Source organism: Histoplasma capsulatum (genome assembly GCF_000150115.1).
Source record: "Histoplasma capsulatum G186AR genomic scaffold supercont2.14, whole genome shotgun sequence".
Lineage (NCBI taxonomy): Eukaryota > Fungi > Ascomycota > Eurotiomycetes > Onygenales > Ajellomycetaceae > Histoplasma > Histoplasma capsulatum.
The window spans coordinates 864,639-888,702 of record NW_025544814.1 but is presented as its reverse complement, the minus strand read 5'-3'; the positions used below and the strand labels follow the sequence as shown (position 1 = coordinate 888,702).

The window sequence follows — 24,064 nt, the reverse complement described above, 5'->3', positions numbered from 1 at the left end:
AATGAGCGAGCAGGAGGATTTGGAGGGAAATCCGGGCGTTGAGCATTCATGCGTTTTCAACTGCTGGACGAGAGCACAAATCCATAAGCCAATAGCTTCCCAACAGTCCTACCAAGATAGGTGCGAACCCGAGGTGAAGTAGGTGGGGCAGGGTAGAATGGCAAAAATTGAAAAGACAATGCGCATTCGACTCACAAGTAGTGAATAGAGGCAGCATCACACCAGGCCAATTCCACGCTGGAGCCAGCGATCGTTTGGATCTTGGAGTGCGTTTTTCTCAGGTTGGTTGACTGGCTGGCTGGCTGGTCGATCGACTCAAAGGCACGCCCTTCCAACGCCAGCTCGAAACAAACAGGAAACCAGGGTGCGCGCGGTCAGAACGCGAATTCAGGAAAGGTAGAAGGTAGACGACAGTGGAGGGTGGCCGATAAAGGAGGCGGGAATAGATGGATTAGTTGAGACGATCGGTGGCAGCAACTTCGCAATTATGGCACCCAGTGTTCTTCAGGACGATGATTGGATGGGCGCTTGGATTTAGGGCAGTGTGATGTTGAAAGAACAGGGCCCAATGGGCGAGGCCATTGATTGGGAGAAGCCGGGAAGACAGCGAGAAAACGGGCGGCAGACACAGGAGCCCTCGAGACAAGAGAGGCTGCAGGGCCGTTGAGGTGGTGGGTGTTGGCGGGAGGAAATGCGGCGGAGAGAAGAGGAACAATCGATGATGAGGTGGTGGTGTGGTGGCGGAGATCACAGCAGAAGAGGCCTGACGAAGGATCGAAATCACCGCTGCTGGTGGAGCTGGCGTAACAGGGCTTGGATTTCGTCACTGTGAGGGAGATCGCGCCGGTTATTGGCGAATACCTTACTAGTTGTATTGGCCAGCTCGACAAAATATTTTTATTGTTGGTCCGGAGAAAATTGGAAGATGTCTTGTTGACTTCTTTGAAGTAAATAAATACCATATATATACTCCGTAGTTACCCCAACTCGGTACTTCCACCTACACTGCAGAACAGGTGTATTTGGAAGTCACTCGCCCTTGTTGCGGATGCTAGTAACTATAGATAGATCTAAACATCCAAAGACCACCACCCAGCCGGCGCGGGTTGATTGCTCTCAGAGCACGTAGGGGTTTGCAAAAACCAGGCGAACAACTAACTTCCCCCCGATTGTTTCAGTTCTTTATTGTCTGTGAAGATTTAGACCCCCTTTTATTTATCTATCTATTTCTGACGCTTTGATGAAACAACCTGGGCTTATCCTCATCCCTGTTAACTACTGGAAGCTTTGTGAGATAATGAACGTGTTCCTCTTTGGCCACTCTCGCGGCAGACAGCGAATTTAATTTTGCTACTATCATTTGCATCCTCTCGATCATGTTATGTATTGCATTGCGCTCGTCCTTGACGACCTGGGGAAAAGAAAATTATACAATACATATTCCACTACCCGTATCCCGCCGGTATCCATGAAATCACCTCTCGATAAGAACGAATCACGTCATAAACCTACCGTTGCCTTGTCGCTGTCGCTGATGGATCACGTATTAGGAACTCGCCGAAGAACCATCAGCATTGGATTACATTGGATTGCCCAGTCGGACGCTCCCAAATCAAACCCAATGTTGAAGAGTTGCACCCGTGGACGCCATTCCCAAAGCAAACAAATCCTTTTTGATTTGTCCTTGTACTAGTTAATATCTAAGTTCGAGGCGTTCATATCATCCCGGAACATTTACTAAGCAAGGGGGGAAAGCAATGGAAGAGGTTATTTCCATATTTCTCTACTACATCTAAGTAGGAAAAAAATCATGAATAAACTTCTAATAATATCTTTGCTAAGGTCACAGGGTTTCTATGTCAGAGCCACTTTGTACGGTACGTACGACACCTGTTGAAAATAGAGCTTGTCATGGACTGAAGCATCGGGCATCCAATGTCAAAGAGTGCTAAAACAAAGGAGAGAGAGAGAACGAGGACGTTAGGCAAAATCTGCAGCCACCTGATGACACAGCCAATTTCAAATCTTCTATCATTCAAATAGTTAAGCGAAATCTTCGGGGTGGACAAGCCTTTTTGCAGAAAAAGGAGCGGCTCGTCATGATCGATCGTCAGGAGCTATTTTATCATTGAAAAACGCCCGGAAATGCTTCCGTCCTCCAACCCGGGAAATGCTTCCAATCTCTGCCGGGGTTAAGCTGAATTGGAGTGTGCAGATATAGCCTATCAATCGAGACCTTTTACTGCTCGTCGTGATGGCGATGGCACCGCGATCGATACACCACCGCAGCAACACCTCCACCTCAGTAACAGCGTACTTCCTGGCTAACCCAGCCAGGATGCCATCAAGTGGACCACCTTTAGCCGTCGTTGCCGGCGGGGTGGGTCATACGCAACATTTCTGATACCCCTTTTTTCTTTCAAAAGCACCGTGTCACCATGCTCTAGGTATGGATGATACTCAATCTGATTGATGGCGGGTATGATTCTGGCTGTCTTTAACACCGCTTCGAGCTCGCGCTGGCGGAAGTTTGAGACGCCGATAGATCGCACTTTGCTTGATTCTTTCGCATTTTCCGTCTCAGCCCACACGCCTTGGAGGTCCTTATCAGATTTAACAACAAATGGGCTGTGGATTGGATATCTGAAGTAAAGGAGGTAAAAGTTTCATTAGGAATGAACGCATTTCAACCAGGATTTTTAGCGACAACGATTATGACACGTACAAATCTGCATAGTCAGTTGAAGCTTTTTCAAGCTGGCATCAATGGCAAGGGGGATGTCGCTAATGTTCGTGATAACTTTGGTCATGACGAACAGTTTTCCTCGCGCAACCCCACTTTCTTTGTTAGCGGGTCCAATTTCTCTTTCGCTTCCGTATACCTCTACGCCGTCGATGTAGAAATACCCTAAACTAATTACCTCCTTTATTGAGTCAACCAGTTCCCTGTTTATATAATTTCGCCTGATTCTTTGAGCCACGCAGTTCCGGTTCCACAGCCGAGCTGTCAAAGGCAATTGAGCCAGTTCCATACCTCAATTGCCATATTTGAGGCCAAAGGTCTAGGCTCAGAAGGTTTAGAGGGCTACAAACCGCTGGGATGGAATTGCCATCATTGAGTTTGATCTCTGGTAAGACAACCATTTCAGAGAAGTAATGTTGGTTGGTCAGATTAGAAGATCGCGGAAGGGGGATGGAGCAACCACAGGGAGGGGAAAGCTGAGGCGGTATATGGATCCGGACAATCCATATTGATGTTTTAAGTGGAACACCATTCTCGAGACTTCCTTCTATGAACCCCAAAAGAGCATATACAGTGGCAAGTGGATACATCCAGTTTCCTAGACATGACTCGCCCAAGAATTCTGCAACGCAAAGCCAAGTAGGGTATGTCTTTATCAATGACTATGCTTGTAGCGATTGAATCCAATTGGTATGGCCAGTCGGAAACAGAACCCCTTTTAATACAGTCTTCTGCCATGTCGGGGAATGGGGGTACATACATATGAAACTTGTTGCTGCGAACTGGGCGGGAGAGATGGTGATATCTTAAAGGAGCCATCATTATGGATCCATGGATAATCTGATCGCCTTGACACATGGTTAGCTCGATAAAACATGGGTTGACTGGAAATGCTTGTTGACGAAAGATGGAGTTGAATATGAAACTGGACATCATGAAATATTTTTATTTGTTCAGATCGGTTGTATCGACTTTTGACTGAAGGATCAGGGGTTGGCTCGGCCTGATATAAATAGTTGACTATTTTCCATCGCAACCCAGTTATGTCATCGTTCCACCCAATGCTGCCAATAACTCTACTTCACTCATTCTCCACTCATCCTCCCCAGTGGCATCGACTCTTTTCGTTCCGTCAATCCATTTTTATTTCCCGTATTTCAAATTATTTAGATTGCTGTATGATAATTAATTGAGCATTCCTCCCCGCAAAAGTGCTCCCATCTCTTACTCTCTCGCCATATGCTGTTTCGCAACATCCACCTATCGTTTACCCCTCAGTTCCGCATTGCTCAGATGGCCGCTCATCTATCCGGCTCGCATACAAGAAATGGAAGCAGCAATTCGGTTACGGCAGGAGTGTCTCTAGATGAACTCCCCAAATCCAATAATTTCACATCAAAACTGCCAGCAGACCCCGCTTTTGAAACCCCAGAATCCTCTCACAATGCGCCCCGCGAAGCACTTGGACCACGGCTGGTTAAAGGCGCTTTGTTTACCTATGTCCGCCCTGAGCCGACAGATCAACCAGAGCTGTTAAGTGTAAGTCCGCAGGCGCTAAGGGACATCGGCCTCAAAGATGGCGAGGAGAGGACTGCGCAGTTCCGCGACCTGGTCTCGGGAAATAAAATATTTTGGGATAGGGACAATGGAGGAGTATATCCGTGGGCGCAGTGTTATGGTGGTGAGAAAGTCTAGTTTTACGCCTATCTTTCGTAAGCTTTTATCGTAATTGTATTTTGTGCTAATACTTTTGTGGAGGCTGGCAATTGTATGTATATGCCCCACTCGACACCCGGCATCACGATGTATGTTAACAGCAATTCTGCAGTGGTTCATGGGCTGGACAGCTAGGAGATGGGGTATGCCCAAGTTGCCATTTATATGCCTTGTCTATTTTTAAGCTACAATACTCATGCTCAACATATGTAGCGAGCCATCAGCCTCTTCGAATCAACGAATCCTGCTACGAAAATCCGATATGAGATTCAGATTAAAGGGGCTGGCAGAACTCCTTATTCTCGGTTTGCCGATGGAAAAGCCGTTCTTCGCTCAAGCGTCAGGGAGTATATAGTTTCAGAAGGTAGGTGGTGTTTTTTGTAACTATGAAAATATCTCTATTTTTTGCTAACACTCGGATGCTAGCTTTGAATGCTCTGGGAATCCCTACAACACGCGCCCTTTCGCTCGTGTTATTGCCCAATTCCAAAGTGCGGAGAGAGCGGCTAGAGCCCGGTGCCATTGTGACTCGTTTTGCTCAATCTTGGATTAGGATCGGAACTTTTGACCTTCCCGGATCCCGCGGTGATAGAGATCTCTCCAGGAAATTGGCGACCTATGTAGCAGAGGATGTTTTTCCTGGCTGGGAATCCCTTCCAGCCGCTCTATCTGCGGTATCGCCTGACGTAAGAGATGCACCGTCTGTCGATAATCCTTTGCGAGGTGTGCCTAAAAACGAAATCCAGGGAGAGAAAGGCGCGGAGGAGAACCGCTTTAGCCGCCTCTATCGAGAGATAGTTCGACGTAACGCAAAGACCGTTGCCGCATGGCAGGCGTACGGTTTCATGAACGGAGTGTTAAATACTGACAATACGTCCATTATGGGTCTTTCTCTCGACTACGGCCCATTTGCGTTCATGGATAACTTTGACCCGCAGTATACCCCGAATCACGATGATCATCTCCTTCGATATTCATATAAGAACCAGCCAAGTGTGATCTGGTGGAATTTAGTGCGACTTGGAGAGTCCTTGGGTGAATTGATGGGCGCTGGCGATAAGGTAGATGACGAGACCTTCGTTTCAAAAGGCGTAACTGAGGAATTTGGCAAGGCCCTTGTGCAAAGAGCAGAGAAACTCATCGATAACGCTGGTGAAGAATACAAAGCTGTATTCCTGAATGAATACAAACGACTCATGTCGGCACGCTTGGCGTTGAAAACCCCCAAGGAATCTGATTTCCAGGAGCTATTCTCAGAGCTACTTGATACCCTCGAGGCTCTTGAACTTGACTTCAATCATTTTTTCAGACATCTTTCCAACATCTACCTCGCCGACATTGACACTAATGAAAAGAGGAAAGCTATTGCAAGCATCTTCTTTCATAAAGAGGGCGTCGGTGGAATAGGCAATACTGAAGAATCTGCCAAAGATCGTATTGCCAAATGGCTTTCTTCATGGCGGAACCGTATCATTGAAGACTGGGGTATGGAACCGGATGAAGAGAGACAGAAAGCAATGAAGGCGGTTAATCCGAAAGTCAGTATTTCCCCCCCACCCCGTGCTATTAAACCTGGATACATGGATATTATAACCTTTGTCTAGTTCTGGAAAATATGCAAGATCTTAATATTATTCTATAGTTTCTGCCACGATCCTGGATCCTCGATGAGGTGATCCAACATGTCGAGAACAAGGGCGACCGAGGGATTCTCGACCGTGTCATGCACATGGCCCTGAATCCATTCCAGGAGGAGTGGAATTTGGACAAAGACGAGGAGGAGCGATTCTGCGGAGATGTCCCGCAGTTCAAGAGAATGACTATGTGCAGTTGCAGTTCATGAATATGCTATACCAAACTAGTTGCTTGTATAACTTACGGCATATCGTTTGTTTTTTTTTTTTTTTAGTAAACAACATTCTATGCATGATGTTTGATATCCGCCTTTTCATGTAACTTACAATAATATACAGGATTAGAGCATCTCTACACGATACAGATGTACAGGAAACTCAATTCTCAATTGACCCTGTGCAATTCTGAACACCTGGGGAAATGTCTGCTTTGATGGCTCCATTTTGTCACTGACATATTCACCAGTGTCATACATGAAATATGCAAGGGCGGGGGCTCCTCGCAACATGAATCTTCTCTATACCACTTTTATTAAGTTGACAAACAAGAAGCCAAAGCTAATATCTATCTACTTACCGTGCTCGGCTCCAAGGAAAAAGAAGAGAAGCTACAGACTTTAGCAACGATTTTACTCTGCCTAGTTTTCGGGAACGAAAGAGCGTTTCACGTTATGGAAACCGACGAAGATGAAATGCTCACTTGCGCTGTTCAAGCGAGCCTGCGGCTACATAAAGAGCATCAGAAAAACCTGGAAGACGCGGTTGTGTCCCAACTGGAAAATGAGGAAAAAGCCCTTCGCGAATCTGAGGCTGAGGCCGCCGAGGCCCAGCGCGCGAGGCAAGATGAAGAGGACCAGCTCCGGTCGATTCTTGAGAGAAGTGTTGCAGATGCGGAAGAGGCTAGGATCCGAAGGAGGATAGCAGAGGAAGAACGAGCGAGATTGGATCGACTCTTTGGGTCAGGAAACAAGTTGGGTATGGACCAAACAAGCCGATTGCTCTCTCATATGAGAGCAAATGGTGGTCGCATGCTACAAGATGATAGGCCCTTGCGTGTCGAACATGACGAGGGTGAGCTCGTACAGGGCCCTCGTGAGCCAGACTCTGTTCTTCAACCTGCATGTTCGCGACGTCTATCGGGCACCCCTAGCGGGCTGAGTGGGCTGGAGCTTCGAGTAGATAGAGCTCTGATGGAGGTATGTATTCCCTGGTCCCCTCCCTTTCCGCAGTCCTAGTGTGGCAATCTCCTGCTGCTAACAGGCTACTTAGAGAGCTCTCAACAGACCACAGCTGCCAGCGGTTGCCATAGCTCGACGCAACACTTCTCCAGCAGCACGGCAAATACTATCTTCTCGCAGCACACAATCGCCAGAACCAACACAAAGATATGATCTCAACATGAGCGAGCGTCGACCTCTCACCACTGCTGCCACTATCCTTAGTAGCACTGATGGCGGCGGCAGATCGCACAGCAGAGTCAACAGAAACCCTCTCCCCTCCATAATGTCCTACTCCCTCGACGAAATCCTCTCTCGCAGCCGACGTGACGCTTTCCCAACGGGCTTCTACACACCAGCCGTTGAAGAACGTAACAACGTCGAGCTCCAAGCTGCCATAAACGAATCCGCGGGTGGGCGGTACCGTGACGAGGAGGAGGAAGCCATCCGGCGCAACCGCGACATCCCAACGTACCCAGAGGCGGTGTTTATGAAGTTCTACCCGGCACCTCGGGGCCGGAGATATGTGTTTCAAGGGCCCAGTTCTGTGACATTTGATGGGGAAGGGGGGGAGAAGGTCCAGTGGGAGATTGTTGGAGACATGGATCTGGGGGAGGCGGTTGGGATTGCTAATAAGAATGTAGATAGTAAGGACTTGTGAAGGCATCTGGCGAGGAACGGGAGAGAGAATAGGAGGGGAAGGAAAGGTAGAGTAGCAAATCAAATAATGCCCTTCGGCTATTTTTATATACCCAGGGTCCCTACCCAACCCCAAACCCGCTATTTCTGTGCCCTACCTTTAGAAGATGCGTAACTTGAGTGGGGAGTTGTATCGGGCCCGCCGTTCATAAAATAAAGCCTGATACAATATGAGGTCAATATTCATTCATCCTGTGAACACAATATGAGAATGATGACCCAACCCACCTACTTCCCCCACGCACTCCATCAAACAAGTGTACATTTTATATAGATGGGCAATGGATATATTCCTTCCCCTCACTCAAAGATTCGAAGAAGCCGATGTGTGGTGTGGGTATTGTAAGAACGAAAAAGACGAGTGGGTTGCTGCTCGCTTCTACCATCATAGCCCTAGCACAAAAAGAGAAGAAAAGGAGCCCCGAGTCATTTCTTATCCAGTGTAACCGGTCTATATTGATAGGAAAAGTGATATGTTAATTTTTTTGTATTTTTTTTCACAAAGTATATGAAGAGCCCTAAGACACAATTTTACACTTGACCCAGTTTGAAACGAGAAAGCCCCAGAAAGAAGATAAGATCCGCGGCAATATGAAATAATACAATGCCCGGGCATGTTTGATAAACCATAGAACCAAAAATGTACGGCGTGAAGAAGACGAAGCGAAAAGCCAAGACCGGGGCATGAAAATGCATCCTTTAAAAAGAAAAGGAGAGAATAAGGGGTTCAGTTTTCTGAAATGAAAAACATCCCATAAAAAAAGACAATAGAGCCATTTTTGATCCAATTTTGTTGCTTTGTTTTAGGTCTTGCGGGGAATCCATGTGTGCGCAGTGTAGTGGTGTTTGCTTCGCTTTGCGTTTCTTCCTCTCAATTTCACTCTCAATTTCAGTTTCAGATCCCATTACAAAAGGAAAGAAACACATACGAAAGAAAAAGAAAATATATATAAAGAAACGAAGATAAAAAGACCTTCCTCAGTGCCTTGAAAATGTTTTCCTCTCTTGTTTCCTTTCTCCCTTCCCTATCAATACTTGAATGCTTTGACAAACAAAATACATGTTCTGGCATGTATGGATGTGTGTGTGTAAGATGTCCTGCATGGTGGGGATGTTCTGTTGGAGTTTAAAAAAGGGACTTGTTTTCTTTGCGTGACAGTAGCATAAAAAATGGAAGAAAATAGACATAATCTCGTGATTTAAAATATGAGGAAAAACAAGAATGCAAAAGAAAGAAACAAGACAAAAAAAGAAGAAATTGCTCATTTCTGAGTCATGACCAAGTTATCCTTCCAAACAATGGGCCATGGGGGACAAAAAAGAAAGCCCGCGCGCTTGGATGGATGGAAGTAAAAGAAGACGAAAGAAAAGGAAATCCAATTTCTCCTCGATTTCTCTTCCTCACGACCCCAATAAACGCCCTTCTCTCGCTTAGTTGGGGCAAGTTGCTTGGACATGGCCGGGTTGTTTGCATTTGTAACAAACTCGCTCACCCTTAGCTTCGGTGGGACAGTCTCGGGAGACGTGGCCAACTTCACCGCCTTGAAGGACAGAGAAAAAAAGTAAAACCCGGATTAGATATGAAATTTGTCTAGGGAGATGGAGAGGGGAAAGGAAGGGGAAAGGGAAATTAAAGGAGGGTAACAATAAAACATACAATTGTAGCACTTTTGACCCTGAGTGCAGTCGCGAGCCATATGCCCGTAACCACCACACGAGTAGCAAGTCTGCTGGCGACCACCGCCATAGCCACCGCTGTAACCACCACCAGTAGCACCACCGTAACCACCGGATCCGTAACCTCCGCTTTGGGAGCAGTTACGGGCGATATGTCCGACTTGGCCACATTTGTAGCATTCCTGGCCGCCAGCAGCTCCTCCGCCACCGGAATAGCCACCGCTGTTACCATAGCTGTCTCCGGAGCCGGCAGATGTGCAGTCACGGGAGATATGTCCGGCCTGGCCGCATCGATAGCAAGTCTTTTCCTTGGGGGCAGCAGTACATTCACGACCTAAAATTGGGAGAGTGAATTAGATGGATTGCGCAGAATTCACTGCTGGAGTAATGGTGTTTTAAGCAAATACTTACTGACGTGTCCCTGTCCTGCAAGCGGAAAACATAACCGCATTAGAATCTCCTCCCACCCATCGAGTATGAGTATAGGGACTTACCACCACAGTTGTAGCTAAAAGAAAATCGACTTAGACATGGAACAGCAGTAGCCGGTGAGGTGAGTGTGCTGAACGACTTACCAGGTAGGAGTTCCCTTCTTGGGGCAATCACGAGCCTAATGAGGGGAGAAAAAAACAAAAATCAATGCCATCCACAAATCCACAGGGCGCAAAACATATTAACCTGATGAGCGGCATCGCCACCTACAGCGGAAACAATGTTAGCGGGATTTGCGTTCTGGAAAAAAAGTATACTTGAGTTACGAATTGGAAACCAATTTCAAAGTGCAAAAGGGACCGGAAACATAAAAATTCTCGTGCATTGCGCCTGGGAAGACATCATATGTCGTCTTGATGTTATTTCGATACTGGTCAGGCTCCCAAAGAAGACAAGATGGGCAAGTTGAAAGAGGGATTAAAAGTTCCAGGCCAGTGAGTGGGACAGGGCGAAGGAATCAGTTCTGACCATCAACCCACACAACCGATACAACCACACACAGAATTTCAAACACCACCCGAAAAAAGTTGTATTCGCAATTGTAACAAGACGGACTTACAATTGAAGCATCCACGGCCACCTGACTGGTAATCCATCTTTGGTGAGTTGGAAAAGAGTTGAAAAGTGTTCTCGTTTATATAAGGATCGAAGGGGGGAAGATAAATGGTGGTAGTCGAAAGGGCTGGAAACTAATGGGATTATTGCAAATCGATCTGAGTTGATGAAGGTCGAGGAGGTTCAGAGAGGAGGATTTTCTTTATTAGTTGGTTATTATTCCTGAAAGGGAATAAAGGGAAAAAAAGTTTTGTTTGTCAGTGACCAGGTCAGTGGAAGGCAAAAAAAAAAAAAAAAAAAAAAAAAATCTTGAAAAAAGTTCTTGAAAAAACAAAAAAAAATTGCCCCCCGCCCACAAAAAAAGACATTTTTCTCAACGTCTCAAAAATGCCGAATAGTGCGATGCGGGGAAAGCTTGAAAGCGGCGGCGGCTCGAAGCGAGGGGCGCAAAAAAAGAAAAACACGCCCACTTCGAACAGCGCAGGTGAAAAGGGGAGCAGGCCATACGTACTGTAACAATTGGGAGTCCAGAAGAGGAGGGATATGTTGGTGAGGTCAATGAGAGCAAAGAGACAAAGGAGGAGGAGGAGGAGGAGACAAAAAAAGATGGGGATGAATGGGGGAATTGTGAAGTTCATTGACAAGTGATGAACGATGGTCTGCGGCTGGCAGTCGGTCACTGGACTGGGATTGTTAGTCATTATTTTATTTTGAAGAGACATCAAAGGAGAGATACCTTTATCCTCCTAGTCTTTCTGTCCTGCACTCTCTCTATCTCTGTTGGTATTCCTCAGAAACGATATAACAGGGCTCTCATTCAGAGTTTTCCATTTTGATCGACCTGCTGTTTCGGCTTTTCCTTCTTGTCATGGTGCAGATAGCTGCTAGTGTATTGAGCGCCATCTTTGTGCAGTAGAATGAAAAGGTGCTGTACTTGTACAGTACATGTACGTCAGATAGCCATTTGTCTCTATCAATCCCGCCGCCACCCTCACCTCCGTATCCTACTGGCCTAATCATTTTCGTAGAGAAAAATAGAAGTGATAACTGATGCGATATGCGGGAAATAGGAATCCCGAGCAGCACAATTCGCAAAAGGCATTGCAGATCGGATCAAAGGGCAGCAGGAGTAGGAGGAAGGGGGGGAAGAAGAGAGGAGAAGAGCAGAAGAAGAAGCTGATGATGAAGAAGCATTTAAGGGGGAATCGGGTGCTGTTTCATCTCTCCCAAGGTCCTCCCCTCCCAGCCTGCGCTCGGACTCCGAGGCCCCTGGCTCGATATTATCCTGTCAGTACATGCGGTATACGCATACATACTGCTACGGAGTGTGTCACATTCCCCTCCTCCAATCTGCATGAAGCCCATTTCATTAGTTACCTAGAACTTGTACATTTGGATTAGGTAAGACCGCACGAGCAACACCATGACAGACGTGACAGATGTAGTTATATCAACTATTCATATAAACTTTAACCGATTCGACTAATATCACGTAAAGTCGTAACAACCCAACAACTGTGTCCCCAACCCCCTCTCTCGAAGCACCACAACCCGTTCGTCATCAAATCCCACCCATCCTCTTGCTCGGGCCGCCAACGTCAGCTCTCTCGACAAATCCTTCAGCGCAAGTCCCAGTCCATCCCCGCGTTTTTCAATGGCTTCGAGAACTAGTTCTAAAGGTTGTTGGAGCCACCGCCTTCTCCACCACCCCGTGCCCGTCCCGTGGTTTTCACTTTCATTACCATTTTCATTTTCAGCGCGGAGCTGAACACTGTCATCCCTGTGCAACATCCGTGCCGAGGAAAATGAAGACGACGACGACAATGACGACGAGGATAGTGATATCATATCCTCCAAGTCCCAAATACGAATCTCTCCGCCGTGAGAGCTGACAGAGACAGCCTTCCCGCGCTCACTCACCTGCACGCCAGATACGGAGGACGTATGGCCCCAGAGACGACGACCTGTTTTGATCGTGAGAGCATTGGCGGTGGAGACGACTAGGTACATTGTCAACGTGTTGTCGGCGTGAGAGGTGAGGAGATATGGATGGCTGTACGAGATGGAGGTGGGAGGACGTGTGTAGGAGAGAGACGGGCTATGGGGCACCGAGGAAGGTGTGGTGGTAATGGATCGAGCTTTCCTGTTATTTCTATGGATGGGGCTTGCGACGCTCATCATTTTGTTGTGATGAGTTTTGCCGGCGGTATTTAGTATCTTGGTCGAGGGGTTAAAGAGGTTAGCGCAGAATTGGATGTCGACAGTCGTTGCAAGTCGGGACCCTAGATTCTCGCCATCATGGTTTAGCCGGAGTTCCTGTATCCCAACTGACCATCCGCAACCTATGCGGGAGAAGCTGTAGGCTATGGATGCGACGATTTCGGTCGCTAAGGACCGGATGGATAGAGAAAGTGGAGCGAATATGTTGCTGGCTTTAAGGGAGGCGATTAGTTTCGGCAACTCCGTGGTGTGCTCTCGTTCTTCCCCCATCCTTCCCGAAGAACAAATCCGGTAGAGAGATAGCGTTTGGTTCTGGGATAACGTAAGGAGATAGGAGGATGAGGATGCAAGAGCAGTAATGGCCCCGTTAGGCGATGTGGGATGTGAGAATCGGAAACAAAAACGTGCACTGTCACAGTTGAAATAATATACGTTGTAGCTCCCATCCTCGAACCCGACGGTGACATCGAAATCGCCTTCCGTGTCACCTCCTGGCGTCACGGTAATCGATGTGGGTGTGATACGGGGGCCGTCCCATTCTTTTACAGTAGAAAATGACAATTTAGCCAGGCACAATTTCGTGTCCCCAGTAGTAGTCCACGCGCGAAGCCCATTTCCCGCATCAGCCGTGAACACGATCCCTTTGCATAACTTCACTAATACCGGTGGGACCGATGGTGGTGCGACTTCGACTTCAGTGACCCGGCACGATCCCTTGGACCAGTTATACCGCAGACGATACTGTTTCTTCCAATCGATATTTTCTAAATTTCTAGCTGAATGCTCAAGACTAATCCATCTCGACGGCCTTGGGATGTAACCGGCAGGCTTGGAAGTGACGTTGGAAGCAAGGCCGGAGTCCTTGAGATGACGAATACGACGGGTCCGAGGCCACACCCAACGCGAGTAGTATTTCTGCTTCCATAGTTCCGAATCACCCGCGAGTCCATAAAATCGATGCGACAATCTGGGAAATTTGGCATAGTGAATGTGAGATATGCTTGGTCATATAGGTATAAGAACACCCACAAACCACGAACATCGCACAAGAAGGGAAAAACAATAAAGAAATGATATACCTCTGGCAAAAACCCAGCGACTGCGTAGGTAGAAAACTCAGGATATGAAGTATGAGTTCATCGCTCAGTCTTGAAAGGAGATCTTTCTTGCTGGAATCATCAGTACGCATTCGCTTCTCTGGGGCCGCATTTTCTGTTTGCAAGTCGTCAAGGCGACGTTTTGTCATCTCGCGGGACGAAATATACTAAGAAAATCGCTATCCCATTCAAATATAAGTTCCCAACCTAAAATGATTCACCGCTGGAAGGTTGTGTTTGTGTTCATGTTGAGCAGAAAGTTGGCACATCGCCAAGCCCTTATCATCATGTGATTTCGCTATCAGTCCAACCCGACGCGTTTCGAGCGCGATGTCCAGAACCGGTGCTTTCAGGGCCAATTCTCGTCTTGCAGTATTCTTAATATATCCTTTCGGGTCACCTTGACAACTATGAGCGACGGCTGTTTCCTTAATTATTACTACTGTCACGAAAGTCCTAATCTAATGGAGGAGACCGATTTCAGCAACCTTGCAGAGCAGGTTGGTGGACTAGTCAACCAATGTCGACAGTGGAAACAAAGGAATGCAGAGCTAGAAGTAAAGCTCGAGGAGCAGTCTAGGCGGATTCAAATTTTGGAAATGGAGAATTTAGACTTACAACGACACATCGAAACTGTCGAACCGAGTGACACGGCTGATGATCACAAGGAAAGGCTACTCGAAAACCGACAGCGATATGCTCCAAATTCGGTTATCCATGATTTCATGGGTAAAGAGGAGAAACCAGAGACTATTTCTTATGAGAATTATTCGAATCTAGCAAAGTGTTATGAACAACTTTTCCAAGAGAATGCTAGTTTGATTGAATCCTTTTTCACAGTGAAGAAGAAGCTGAAGAGCTGCAAAGGCAAGGCCACATCGTGGAAAAGCTGTTTCGAACGTGATGCATTTGAGGTTTATGTCCATGGAAAGAAAGTCCTTTTCCGGAGAGATGATACTATTGCAGCTTATTGTCCACTGAAACAACATCGTCCGGGGCAGAGGGAGTCGGCCTCAACGTCCGATAAACTTACAATCGGACCTCCGGATCAAATATGCCAACCCCATTTGCAGGAACAAGGCCTTATAGAGAGGAGTGCGGCTATTACAACATTAGACAGAGACCAAGAACCCCAATCACCTGTCCTTCCTAGTTCGAAAACTCGAGCTAGAATGGCTCCAGGAGAATCGCCGCAGCAACCTTCCTCGGAGCTGGGCTCCTCGGATATAATGTCAACCCAAACCCAGGATCCCCGGTATGCTATCGAACCGTATATATTTCCAAGTTCACCCACCGTCGAAAACCCAATTTTCGTCTTATCGAGGCCAGTTAGAGGGAGGAAGAAGGAAAATCAACAACCAGTGGTAAATAATGCCAAAAACCACCGCGAGACGGGTAGTTTTACCACGCCTATTACCGTAAAGAGTGAGCCTACGTCAACTAGCCCTTTCGAGAGTACCCATAGCACAAACAATGACAATGATATTGAGGGCGATGGCGACGATGACTGCTTGGGCCTGAACACCAGCCAAAAAGACAACCATGGAATTATACAAGGGGAGCATGCTGTTGATCATCAACTTGTTCAACTGCCGGGCAACCACTTCCTTGTTTTTGATGAGAGTGAAGAGTCTGGAATAGGGTTACCAAGTCTAGGTGGGCGGCAATTAGCTGGAACCAAACACCGCTTGGCCCTTCAGCCAGTGAATACCAATGTTTCTTCTGTTCAAAATGCAGATGGGCATACTCCGAATCAAGGGACCAAACGAAGACGGTATGACTCTAAGGGAGTCTCCAAGGTTCATGTAGTGGCGGAAGATGAGGAAGAAGGCAGTTATTTGAAGTTGAAAAAATCTCACCCTGCCGGCAAGCGGCACACGAGCTCGAAGACTGAGAAATATGAATCTCCTGCTGCTGGACGCTTGGAAGATCTTCTAGAAACTGTGCCGCGGCAACGACCAATACTGAACTCCCCGTTTCGAAACTCTGTAGGTTCGGATAACGTACCTCCCGGAACCCCAAGTAAAATAGGGCAAAGTTCTATAACACCCCAAGAACCTCGGTCCCGGATCATCGCGGAGTGTATCCCATCACCGCGACAACCCCTCCCCCCAATTTCGAGAAATTTACGCAGTTCTTCAGATCACCAACAACCTCGAACCGACGATGAGGTGCTACCAGAGGATGAGCCATTTCGAGCAAGGCCTCTCCATCGACTCGGGTTTGAACATTTCAAACTCAACCCAGAAAGAAATCAGGGACTCGATTATGCATTCGACGAGGTAGTTCGCAGAAAGGACCTGAGGCGTTGTCTTCCAGCCTGTATCCGTCCAGAATGCTGCGGAAAAGGCTTCCGCACCCTGGCGAAGCTCAAGGGATTTGCAACAGCTGGTAATAACGATGCGTCATTGGAGTACTTAGACCAGGAGGACCGAGAGGTGCTGGATGAATACCTGGGCGACAATAGAGTCGTCTTAGAGACAACGACGGAGAAGGAGCTGCGGGAGTTACTGCTAGATGCACGAACGAGATATCTTGCCAATAAGTTTGGCAAACACCGACACGCCCATGAGCGAGCGCGTTCGCCGCCTGGGTTCTGGCGCACGGATATGCCTAGCACTCAAGAGCTAGATCGTGATCGGGAGGATGCGAAAAAGGCTGAGCAAGAGAAATTGGCTGAAAGGCATAAGGAAGCGATGAGGCCAGGGGGGATATGGAGATTTGCTGATGAATAGGTAAACCGCAAAATGTAGTTATCTATCAATATATTCCTCTCTTATATTTACTGTCTGGTGGTTTTCATTGCAATTTCTGCAACGCCGGATATCGCCCGCAAGAACTTAGTTATTTAAAAATAGATCTTAGATATATCTCCTCTATTATACGGCGATGATGTTGTTCCTCATTTACATAAGCTACTTCTAGAATTTTTTATCTTTGGGATTTTCGTTCAGTCAAAGTCAAAAGATAGCGTCTCTGACGTTCCCCGAATGCCTCGGCATCTATTGGCAGCGCGTCACGTGGAATCGCGAACCAGCTCGGGCTCCAACCGCAAAACCGGCCGCAAACCACGAGGATAGGACGAGGTCTGCTTCAACGCTTTATTATCGTATTGCGATGGAGCCTTTAAAGAAGGATCGCGGTCGGCTACCACCGGATTCATCTCACCCGAGGAAGCTGAGAATGATGTATGAAGACTTTGTAACCAGGAATTCCAGCTCTATCAGCCAAATCGAATCCACCCTCAGATCGTTGACATATATAATTCCAGGTAGGGTTCCATCATATCCTCTATTGACATGGCAGATACATCTATGTTCTAGACGAACGTTGGCTAATCCGTCATTTTCTCTATTAGGACGTTTTCGAGAATCTGAGCTTGCTTCAGAGTCCCGTAAGTCAGAAAGCTACACGCAATGTTTTTCGACCAGATTCACCATCGTTAAGGGTATCTAGTAACTAAATATACGCAGTTCATTCCGGCGTCCAACTTCTATCTTTATATCATGATTCCCTCGTTTCACGCGTTGTTTCCCAACTTCCTGCCACCATTACGCGTCCTAGCCCTACACCTCATGCACGATATACCAAATACTGGTCATTGCGCTCCTCACTTTACCAGCGGGTAGCTTTAACTCTACAGATGATCCAATATACGGAATTACTTTGGGAAATGATAGCGCGCCGTCGCGGGGAGAAAATCCGTTGGCGCGTTGTCGTGTTTATCGAAGGCGTGAAGGCATTATGCCGATTGGTGTTACTCCGCATAACGAATTCTAGACCGTTGGTTTCCCCACCTTTACCGGAGAGAGATATAGACCCAAGAAGCCCGGAAGAGGAGGAACTCGTCAACTCATGCGATGGCGGGTCGTCCCATCCTAGCGAAGGAGGGTCATCTTCGGATTTCAGTTGGCCGATGCCAAGGACAGGCCTATCACTACCGATTTTACCAGATGTTAGTGACCTTTCAAACTATCTGATATCCAGAGTCCTTACTGCCGATGATATAAAACCTCCGAAAACTCTCCTTCATCGAGTCTCCGGGCAGGGACAACTTGCCGAGGTGTTATATATCCTTCGCCCTCTTATCTACGCACTGGCGCTACAGAAATGGCGAGACAAAAAGAAGAGCTGGACGCCTTGGCTTATTGGATTTGGCATGGAGTATGGATGCAGGCAGCTCGCAAAGAAAGATTTCCGACAAAGGGTTGCGGGTGGTTTACGGGCCTTAACAGCACTGGAGAGGGAGGAGCTTCAGAAACGGGGTTGGGCAATGAGTTGGTGGGTGATGAGGGGCGCGTTTTATGAAAATATTACGAAGTATGTTTTGGTCTTTTCATTCCCTCCGAGCCGCAACACTTGAAATTGTTTAACATATAGGGATGCTAACTATACTGTTTGCGCAGGGTTTGGCTGCAGGGTTTCGTCAAGAGGCTAGAAAACAAACCATTGGTTGGACTGATTGGGAGTATTGTGGAAGACTACCAATATCTCTGGGATACTTACTACTTCTCGACCACGACTCTCTGATCAGAGGAAACTTGCCTTTGTGATTTAAGCGTTTGGGTTTTTAGCTTTCTTATTTATAGTAACCCCCCCCCCCTCCCCCCCCTTTTTTTTCTTAAAAAAAAAAAATTTAGCTAATTAATGGTTGGGTTAAGTGTGTATTATATGGAACTATTCCAATGTGCTGGATGCATGGGTATGACATTATTCACAATGGAGGGGTACATTCTAGGGGCTTTTCTGTCATGTCAGTGTCATTACATCATCATTTGAAGCAACCGTAGAGTCTGTTTAGGCGATATCTTATTTTTCCTTTTGGTGTTTCAAAATATTTCCTGAGGCTTCTGGCCGTACCAATCTCGTAATTCGTCATTTTCCTCATTATTGGTACCAGTTACCGAAAACGAGAAGAAATCAGTTAACCGTTGCGTCTCGTCATCTTCCTCAACAGGCCAGTCCACTTTGATACTTGTTTTCGATTCCAGTAGTTCCCTCGCAGTCCCCCAGCTAAACCGACATTCGTGCCCCCATCCGAATAGTTTGTCCATATCATTTTTGAGCCACCCAACACATTTAGAGTCGGAAGGATAGCCGCTACCCCAGCCTTCACCGCTACTCTCTGGCTCCATAGCATTGCAATGCTCCATCATAGACCTATAACATATCTCCAACGCCACGTCTCTCGTAACTTTTGCACAGACGCTTGCTGCACTGACAGAGGGATAAAGCGAATCTGCCTTTTTGGCCACCGTAATCTTCAGAGAAGGGAATATCTGTTCCAGTTTCCTCTGGTATGCTTCTGGATTCCCGATAGTATCGATATAAACCTCTTTCACATTAATTCCCCTCTCCTGGACAATGCAGCGGATGAGCTCTGTTGTCGCATCCATGGCTTGTGCGTTCAGATTATAATTTCTTGTGCCCGGTCGAAGCATTCCCGCAGCTATGTCTCGAGCAGACATCACCTTCACCCCCCAGCCGCATGATGAGCTTAGAGAATTGTCAGGCGTAGAGAGCTGGCGCATAAGGCTTGATCGGACTGCAGGAGTTAGGACTTTGCTATCATCGAAGTGATACTCTTCCGCTAGGAGGGAGTGGTGGAGTGGTAGGGGAAGGTAGAATGCGCTGTAAACCATTGGACCCAGAACGGGGCCCCTCCCAGCTTCGTCAACACCAAGGACGCATGGGGTTGGTTCATTTGAGCCATTTGAGGATGTTAAGGATGTGGATGGGGTTATGGCCGGTGGACATGGGGAGTAATGTGCATAGGAATCTCCAGCTATAAGGGTAGAGGCGTGAATTGACGAGGGTACAAAGGGTATGCTGCCGCCGGATTCATGCCCATCCATTGAGGAAGATTAGAAGTGGGGCGAACGTTATTGATTGATTCTATTAGTGTATAGTTGCAATTAAGGATTCGTGTTCCTCAATATTTGCTTTCATTATTTTTTGATAGCAATGCTATCCATTATATTTGACTCTTTCGTGATGATGTTGCTTATTGTGGCGGACGTAAAGCTTGCGAAAACAGAATTTTCTGCCACCCCCTGAAAAGTAGTAGCAAAACACCGCAAAAATAACCAAAATATCCATGTATCTCTAGAATCATTCAAATATCATCCAATTCATTCAAATATGCACCTTTATCATTAAATACACACCTTTATCATCAAATCTGCCAATATGCCCCCCCAGCTCAGTGAATTTACCACCAATGAGATCATACACCTTCTAAACAATGGTTATATACCTGCTCAGATTGTGCAGACCATTGAGTGCCATCTGACCACTGTATATCAAATCCAACAAAATATTCACTGCTTTGAAACTGCTAGAAGTCCTCATTCAATATAAGGTGTAAAGCCAAAGATCACACCAGATATCTTGTCAGATTTGAAGGATTTTTTTGAGACATATCCAACTGCATATTGCAATGAGGCTGTCTGCTTTGTGAAGAATGAATTTGATGTTGATATCCACTCTCAATTGATATCTAGATTGTTGAAGAAACTGAATTTGACATGGAAAAAGATGATTAATTATTGCAATTGTCACTTATAGAACCTGCTAATCTGTCAGTTCTATTTGATATAGATTGAACCTATGGCCACTCAACACAACAAAAAACTTCAAGCTGAATGATGTATTCAAGTTACTCAGTATCAATCTGATCAACTTATATTTTTAGATGAGAGTGCTGTGAATGAATGTACTGCAGATTGATGATATGAATGATCAAGCAGAGAATTCTCTTGTCACATTAGAAGGCTCTGTAAATGATCTCACAGATGGTCAATCTTACCTGCAATAAGTGTCAATGAATATCTTGATTATGATATATATCAGGGGTTCTATAATACAGAGAGATTCAATGAGTTTGTACATGTCCAGATACTACCCAAATGTCAACAAGGTTATCACTATCTAGTAATGAATAATTGCTCTTCTCATCATTCACAAGCACTGCAAGATCTCTGCAGAGAAGCTGGTATTGAACTTTTATTCTTATCCTCATATTCTTCTGATTATAATCCTATAGAGGAGTCATTTCTGTGACGGGCGTGCCACCGATTAAGCAGATGTTACCGATGTTGCAGATTAAACCGTTCGTACCGCCTGCGCAGTTCGTACGATCCGTTCCAACGGCAATATCAACGGACTTGACACTATCCTGGTAACAGTTTACGAATCGATTAAGGAAAGAAAGAGAAAGAAGATCAGAAGAAGGGGTCGTACGAGGGGGTTCTTATAGAAGGAGGATCGGGACGGAAGAATATCGGGGGTCGCGCTGCAGTGGAGCGCGGAGCGGAAGAATGTTAGGGGTTACGCGGAGGAATCGTTAGAGACTACGCGAGCGCGGAGCGGGATCGCGAGGAGAGGGGCGTTTCGTAGGTACGCGAGAGCACGTGAGAGGGCGAACGGGCGATAGGGGGTTGGTTGCGTAAGTTAACTACTAACGGGTGCTAACCCGTCACATTATCCCCCCCTACCGGGGCGAGCGAGGATTCGTAGGCGTCGAGTGCGACGGTGTCGTCCATGGCGGACGCGGGTTCCCAGGTTGGACGATCGTATCCTACCCATTTGACAAGGTATTCGCGGCGGCGGCGATTGGTTCTATCGCCGAGGATTGCTTCAATTTCCCATTCGAGTTCATTGTCTTCTCCTACGATGGCAGGTGGTTGCCAGTCGGAGGTCTTTTGCGAAGGGAACGGGTCCTCGGCCGCGGGTCGGAGCAGGTTCGTATGAAAGACATCGTGGATGCCAGGCGGGGTGTCCAGTCGATAGTCGTGGGTGCCTAGCACTTCTACTACCGTGTATTTGGCGTGACGGTAGTCCAGCGTACGCGAGGGGCGGTCCGTTCTTATGTTCTTGAGATCTAACCAGACCTTGTCTCCTATGCTGTAACGGGTCGCAGGACTCCTTCTGGTGTTCGCTTGGTCCTCATAGTCTTGTTGAGCACTGGCCATCGAAGCTTCGGCCCACTCGCGGGCTTTCTTGAGCTTGCTGACTATGTTCTCTGCCGCCTGTACGGGACTGCGGGCGTACGTGGTTTCTCGGGGGGTCTCAGGGAAGTCCAGAATCTCTAAATCATAACCGTGTAGAAGGAAGAACGGGCTTACACCTGTCGTAGCAGAATCTCGGCCGTTTATGGCAATCTCAGCATGCGGCAGCAGGTCGCTCCAGTCATCTTGCGCGTAGTTGCAGAACTTTCGGAGGATGTTCTTAACTGTCTGTATCATCCTCTCAGTGGCTCCATCGGTCTCTGGGTGGTACGCTGTCGACAACTTTCGCTCGATTCTCAGTAGCTGGCATACGCGGGTCCAAAGTGCGCTCACGAACTGACTGCCTCTATCTGATACAATGGACGAAGGTAGGCCGTGCATGCGATAGAATGGGCTCCTGACGAAGGCGTCCGCAACGACTTCAGCATCCATCTTGTCACAGGGCTGCAGTATCACGCCCTTGCTGAGGCGATCGACAATGACTAGGACATTCGTAGAACCACCGCTCTCAGGTAAGGAAACTGCGAAGTCGATAGCTATATCGCGCCAAGTTCGTTCGGGGACAGGCAGGGGTTTTAGCATTCCTTTTCGGCGCTCACGCCATGCTGTTACTGAGCCGCAGCGGTCGCAATTGCGTACAAACCGGCGTACATCCTTCGACATATCCGGCCAGTAGAATCCTCGGGCGATGATGCTGTACATGATCTCACGCCCTGGGTGCCCAGTCATCGGCGAGTCGTGGATATCCTGCATGATCCGTGTTCGTAAGGGTTCTGAATTAGGGACCCATCGCCTATCTCGAAAGCGTAGGCAGTTGTCATCGTCAATCGAGCATGCTGAGATGTCCGTTCTTGGGTATACGCCTGCGGGGAATCGAGGTGCTTTGCTTCGTACGGCTTCCGCGGCCTGTTGCCAGGATTCGTCCGCCTCTGCTGCTTGCTTCCATTGTTCTTCGAGCGAAGGTTCCTGAGCTCGGGACAGGTTAACGCGTACGCGGGAGCTATCTGATTGCCTGGGACTTTCTATAATCGCGGGGTCGATTAACCGATGTTCTCGGTGCTTCCACCTGTCATCTAGGTCGTCAGAGGGCATATCTTGTTCTCTGCGGGATAGGGCATCCGCAAGGGCGTTTTCTGCCCCTGGTCGGTAACGGATCGCGAACGAGAAACGGCTGAGGAACAGTGACCAGCGCATATGCCTCTCTGTGAGCTTGCGAGTGGTTGTAAAGTATTCTAAGTTCTTATGATCGGTGACGATCTCGAACTTCTCAACGCTCATGAGCTCGGATTCCCATTCTTCGAGGCATCGTATGATTGCCAGGAGCTCCTTGTCGTAAATCTCGTAGTTACATTCGGCGGGCGACATCTTCTTTGAGGTGAAGGCACAGGGTCGTAGAACACCTTCATTGTCATATTGCATCAGTGCTCCACCTACTACATAACCTGAAGCATCTGTCTCGAGAATCGTATGCTTATCTGGGTCGAACGACTGCAGCATCGGGGCGGTCGTGAACATATGCTTCAATTTCTTGAAAGCAGCGTCCGCTTCAGTGGTCCATTGGAATACAGCGTCCTTCCGTGTCAGGTCCGTTAGTGGTCGTACGATATCCGAGAAGTCCCTGATGAATCTTCGATAGAAGTTGGCGAATCCTAGGAAACTCCTAGTCCCTTTTACCGAGATAGGTGCCTCCCAGTTGAGGATTGCTTTCACCTTTTTAGGGTCCATTCGTACGCCTTTTTCAGCTTCAATGATGAATCCTAGATAGGTCGTAGACTTGGTCTCGAAGTCGCACTTGTCAATGTCCACTTGTAGTCCTGCTTCTCGTAAACGGTCAAGTACCTGTCGTACGTGCTTGCGGTGTTCAGCGAGCGATCCATCGGTGAAGATCAGGATGTCGTCCATGTACGCTGACGCGATCTCATCGAGCAGGTCTCGTAGGGCCCAGTTGATATATTTCTGAAACGTGCTGGGGGCGTTCGCTAGTCCAAAGGGGGTCACTGTCCAT

The 24,064-nt window shown here is 47.4% G+C and overlaps 8 protein-coding genes across 8 annotated transcripts; 4 read left to right on the top strand and 4 right to left on the bottom strand.

Annotated features, from left to right (window-relative positions):
- Window positions 1-1,539: 1,539 nt before the first annotated feature.
- Window positions 1,540-3,144, bottom strand: HCBG_07955 (aldo/keto reductase; the record flags this gene model as incomplete). Its single annotated transcript, XM_045435004.1, has 4 exons — window positions 1,540-1,669; window positions 1,886-1,916; window positions 2,330-2,643; window positions 3,035-3,144. 4 exons carry the CDS (start codon window positions 3,142-3,144, stop codon window positions 1,540-1,542), a joined length of 585 nt encoding a protein of 194 aa, XP_045284310.1.
- An 892-nt stretch (window positions 3,145-4,036) lies between these two features.
- On the top strand, window positions 4,037-6,302 carry HCBG_07954 (YdiU domain-containing protein; the record flags this gene model as incomplete). The annotated part of the gene is made up of 4 exons (XM_045435003.1): window positions 4,037-4,432; window positions 4,673-4,823; window positions 4,886-5,997; window positions 6,102-6,302. 4 exons carry the CDS (start codon window positions 4,037-4,039, stop codon window positions 6,300-6,302), a joined length of 1,860 nt encoding a protein of 619 aa, XP_045284309.1.
- A 462-nt stretch (window positions 6,303-6,764) lies between these two features.
- On the top strand, window positions 6,765-7,971 carry HCBG_07953 (uncharacterized protein; the record flags this gene model as incomplete). The annotated part of the gene is made up of 2 exons (XM_045435002.1): window positions 6,765-7,289; window positions 7,363-7,971. The coding sequence occupies 2 exons, from the start codon at window positions 6,765-6,767 to the stop codon at window positions 7,969-7,971; spliced, it is 1,134 nt and encodes a 377-aa protein (XP_045284308.1).
- A 493-nt stretch (window positions 7,972-8,464) lies between these two features.
- HCBG_07952 (zinc knuckle domain-containing protein) lies at window positions 8,465-10,774 on the bottom strand (the record flags this gene model as incomplete). Its single annotated transcript, XM_045435001.1, has 5 exons — window positions 8,465-9,550; window positions 9,667-10,020; window positions 10,181-10,194; window positions 10,345-10,384; window positions 10,738-10,774. 5 exons carry the CDS (start codon window positions 10,772-10,774, stop codon window positions 9,441-9,443), a joined length of 555 nt encoding a protein of 184 aa, XP_045284307.1.
- Window positions 10,775-12,158: 1,384 nt separating this feature from the next.
- HCBG_07951 (F-box domain-containing protein) lies at window positions 12,159-14,264 on the bottom strand (the record flags this gene model as incomplete). The annotated part of the gene is made up of 2 exons (XM_045435000.1): window positions 12,159-13,920; window positions 14,033-14,264. The coding sequence occupies 2 exons, from the start codon at window positions 14,197-14,199 to the stop codon at window positions 12,222-12,224; spliced, it is 1,866 nt and encodes a 621-aa protein (XP_045284306.1).
- Window positions 14,265-14,460: 196 nt separating this feature from the next.
- Window positions 14,461-16,785, top strand: HCBG_07950 (uncharacterized protein; the record flags this gene model as incomplete). Its single annotated transcript, XM_045434999.1, has 1 exon — window positions 14,461-16,785. One exon carries the CDS (start codon window positions 14,461-14,463, stop codon window positions 16,783-16,785), a length of 2,325 nt encoding a protein of 774 aa, XP_045284305.1.
- A 382-nt stretch (window positions 16,786-17,167) lies between these two features.
- On the top strand, window positions 17,168-18,886 carry HCBG_07949 (peroxisomal membrane protein pex16; the record flags this gene model as incomplete). The annotated part of the gene is made up of 5 exons (XM_045434998.1): window positions 17,168-17,321; window positions 17,409-17,444; window positions 17,524-18,370; window positions 18,457-18,638; window positions 18,712-18,886. The coding sequence occupies 4 exons, from the start codon at window positions 17,168-17,170 to the stop codon at window positions 18,578-18,580; spliced, it is 1,161 nt and encodes a 386-aa protein (XP_045284304.1).
- On the bottom strand, window positions 18,880-19,905 carry HCBG_07948 (ribonuclease HI large subunit; the record flags this gene model as incomplete). Its single annotated transcript, XM_045434997.1, has 1 exon — window positions 18,880-19,905. The coding sequence occupies one exon, from the start codon at window positions 19,903-19,905 to the stop codon at window positions 18,880-18,882; it is 1,026 nt and encodes a 341-aa protein (XP_045284303.1).
- Window positions 19,906-24,064: the final 4,159 nt, after the last annotated feature.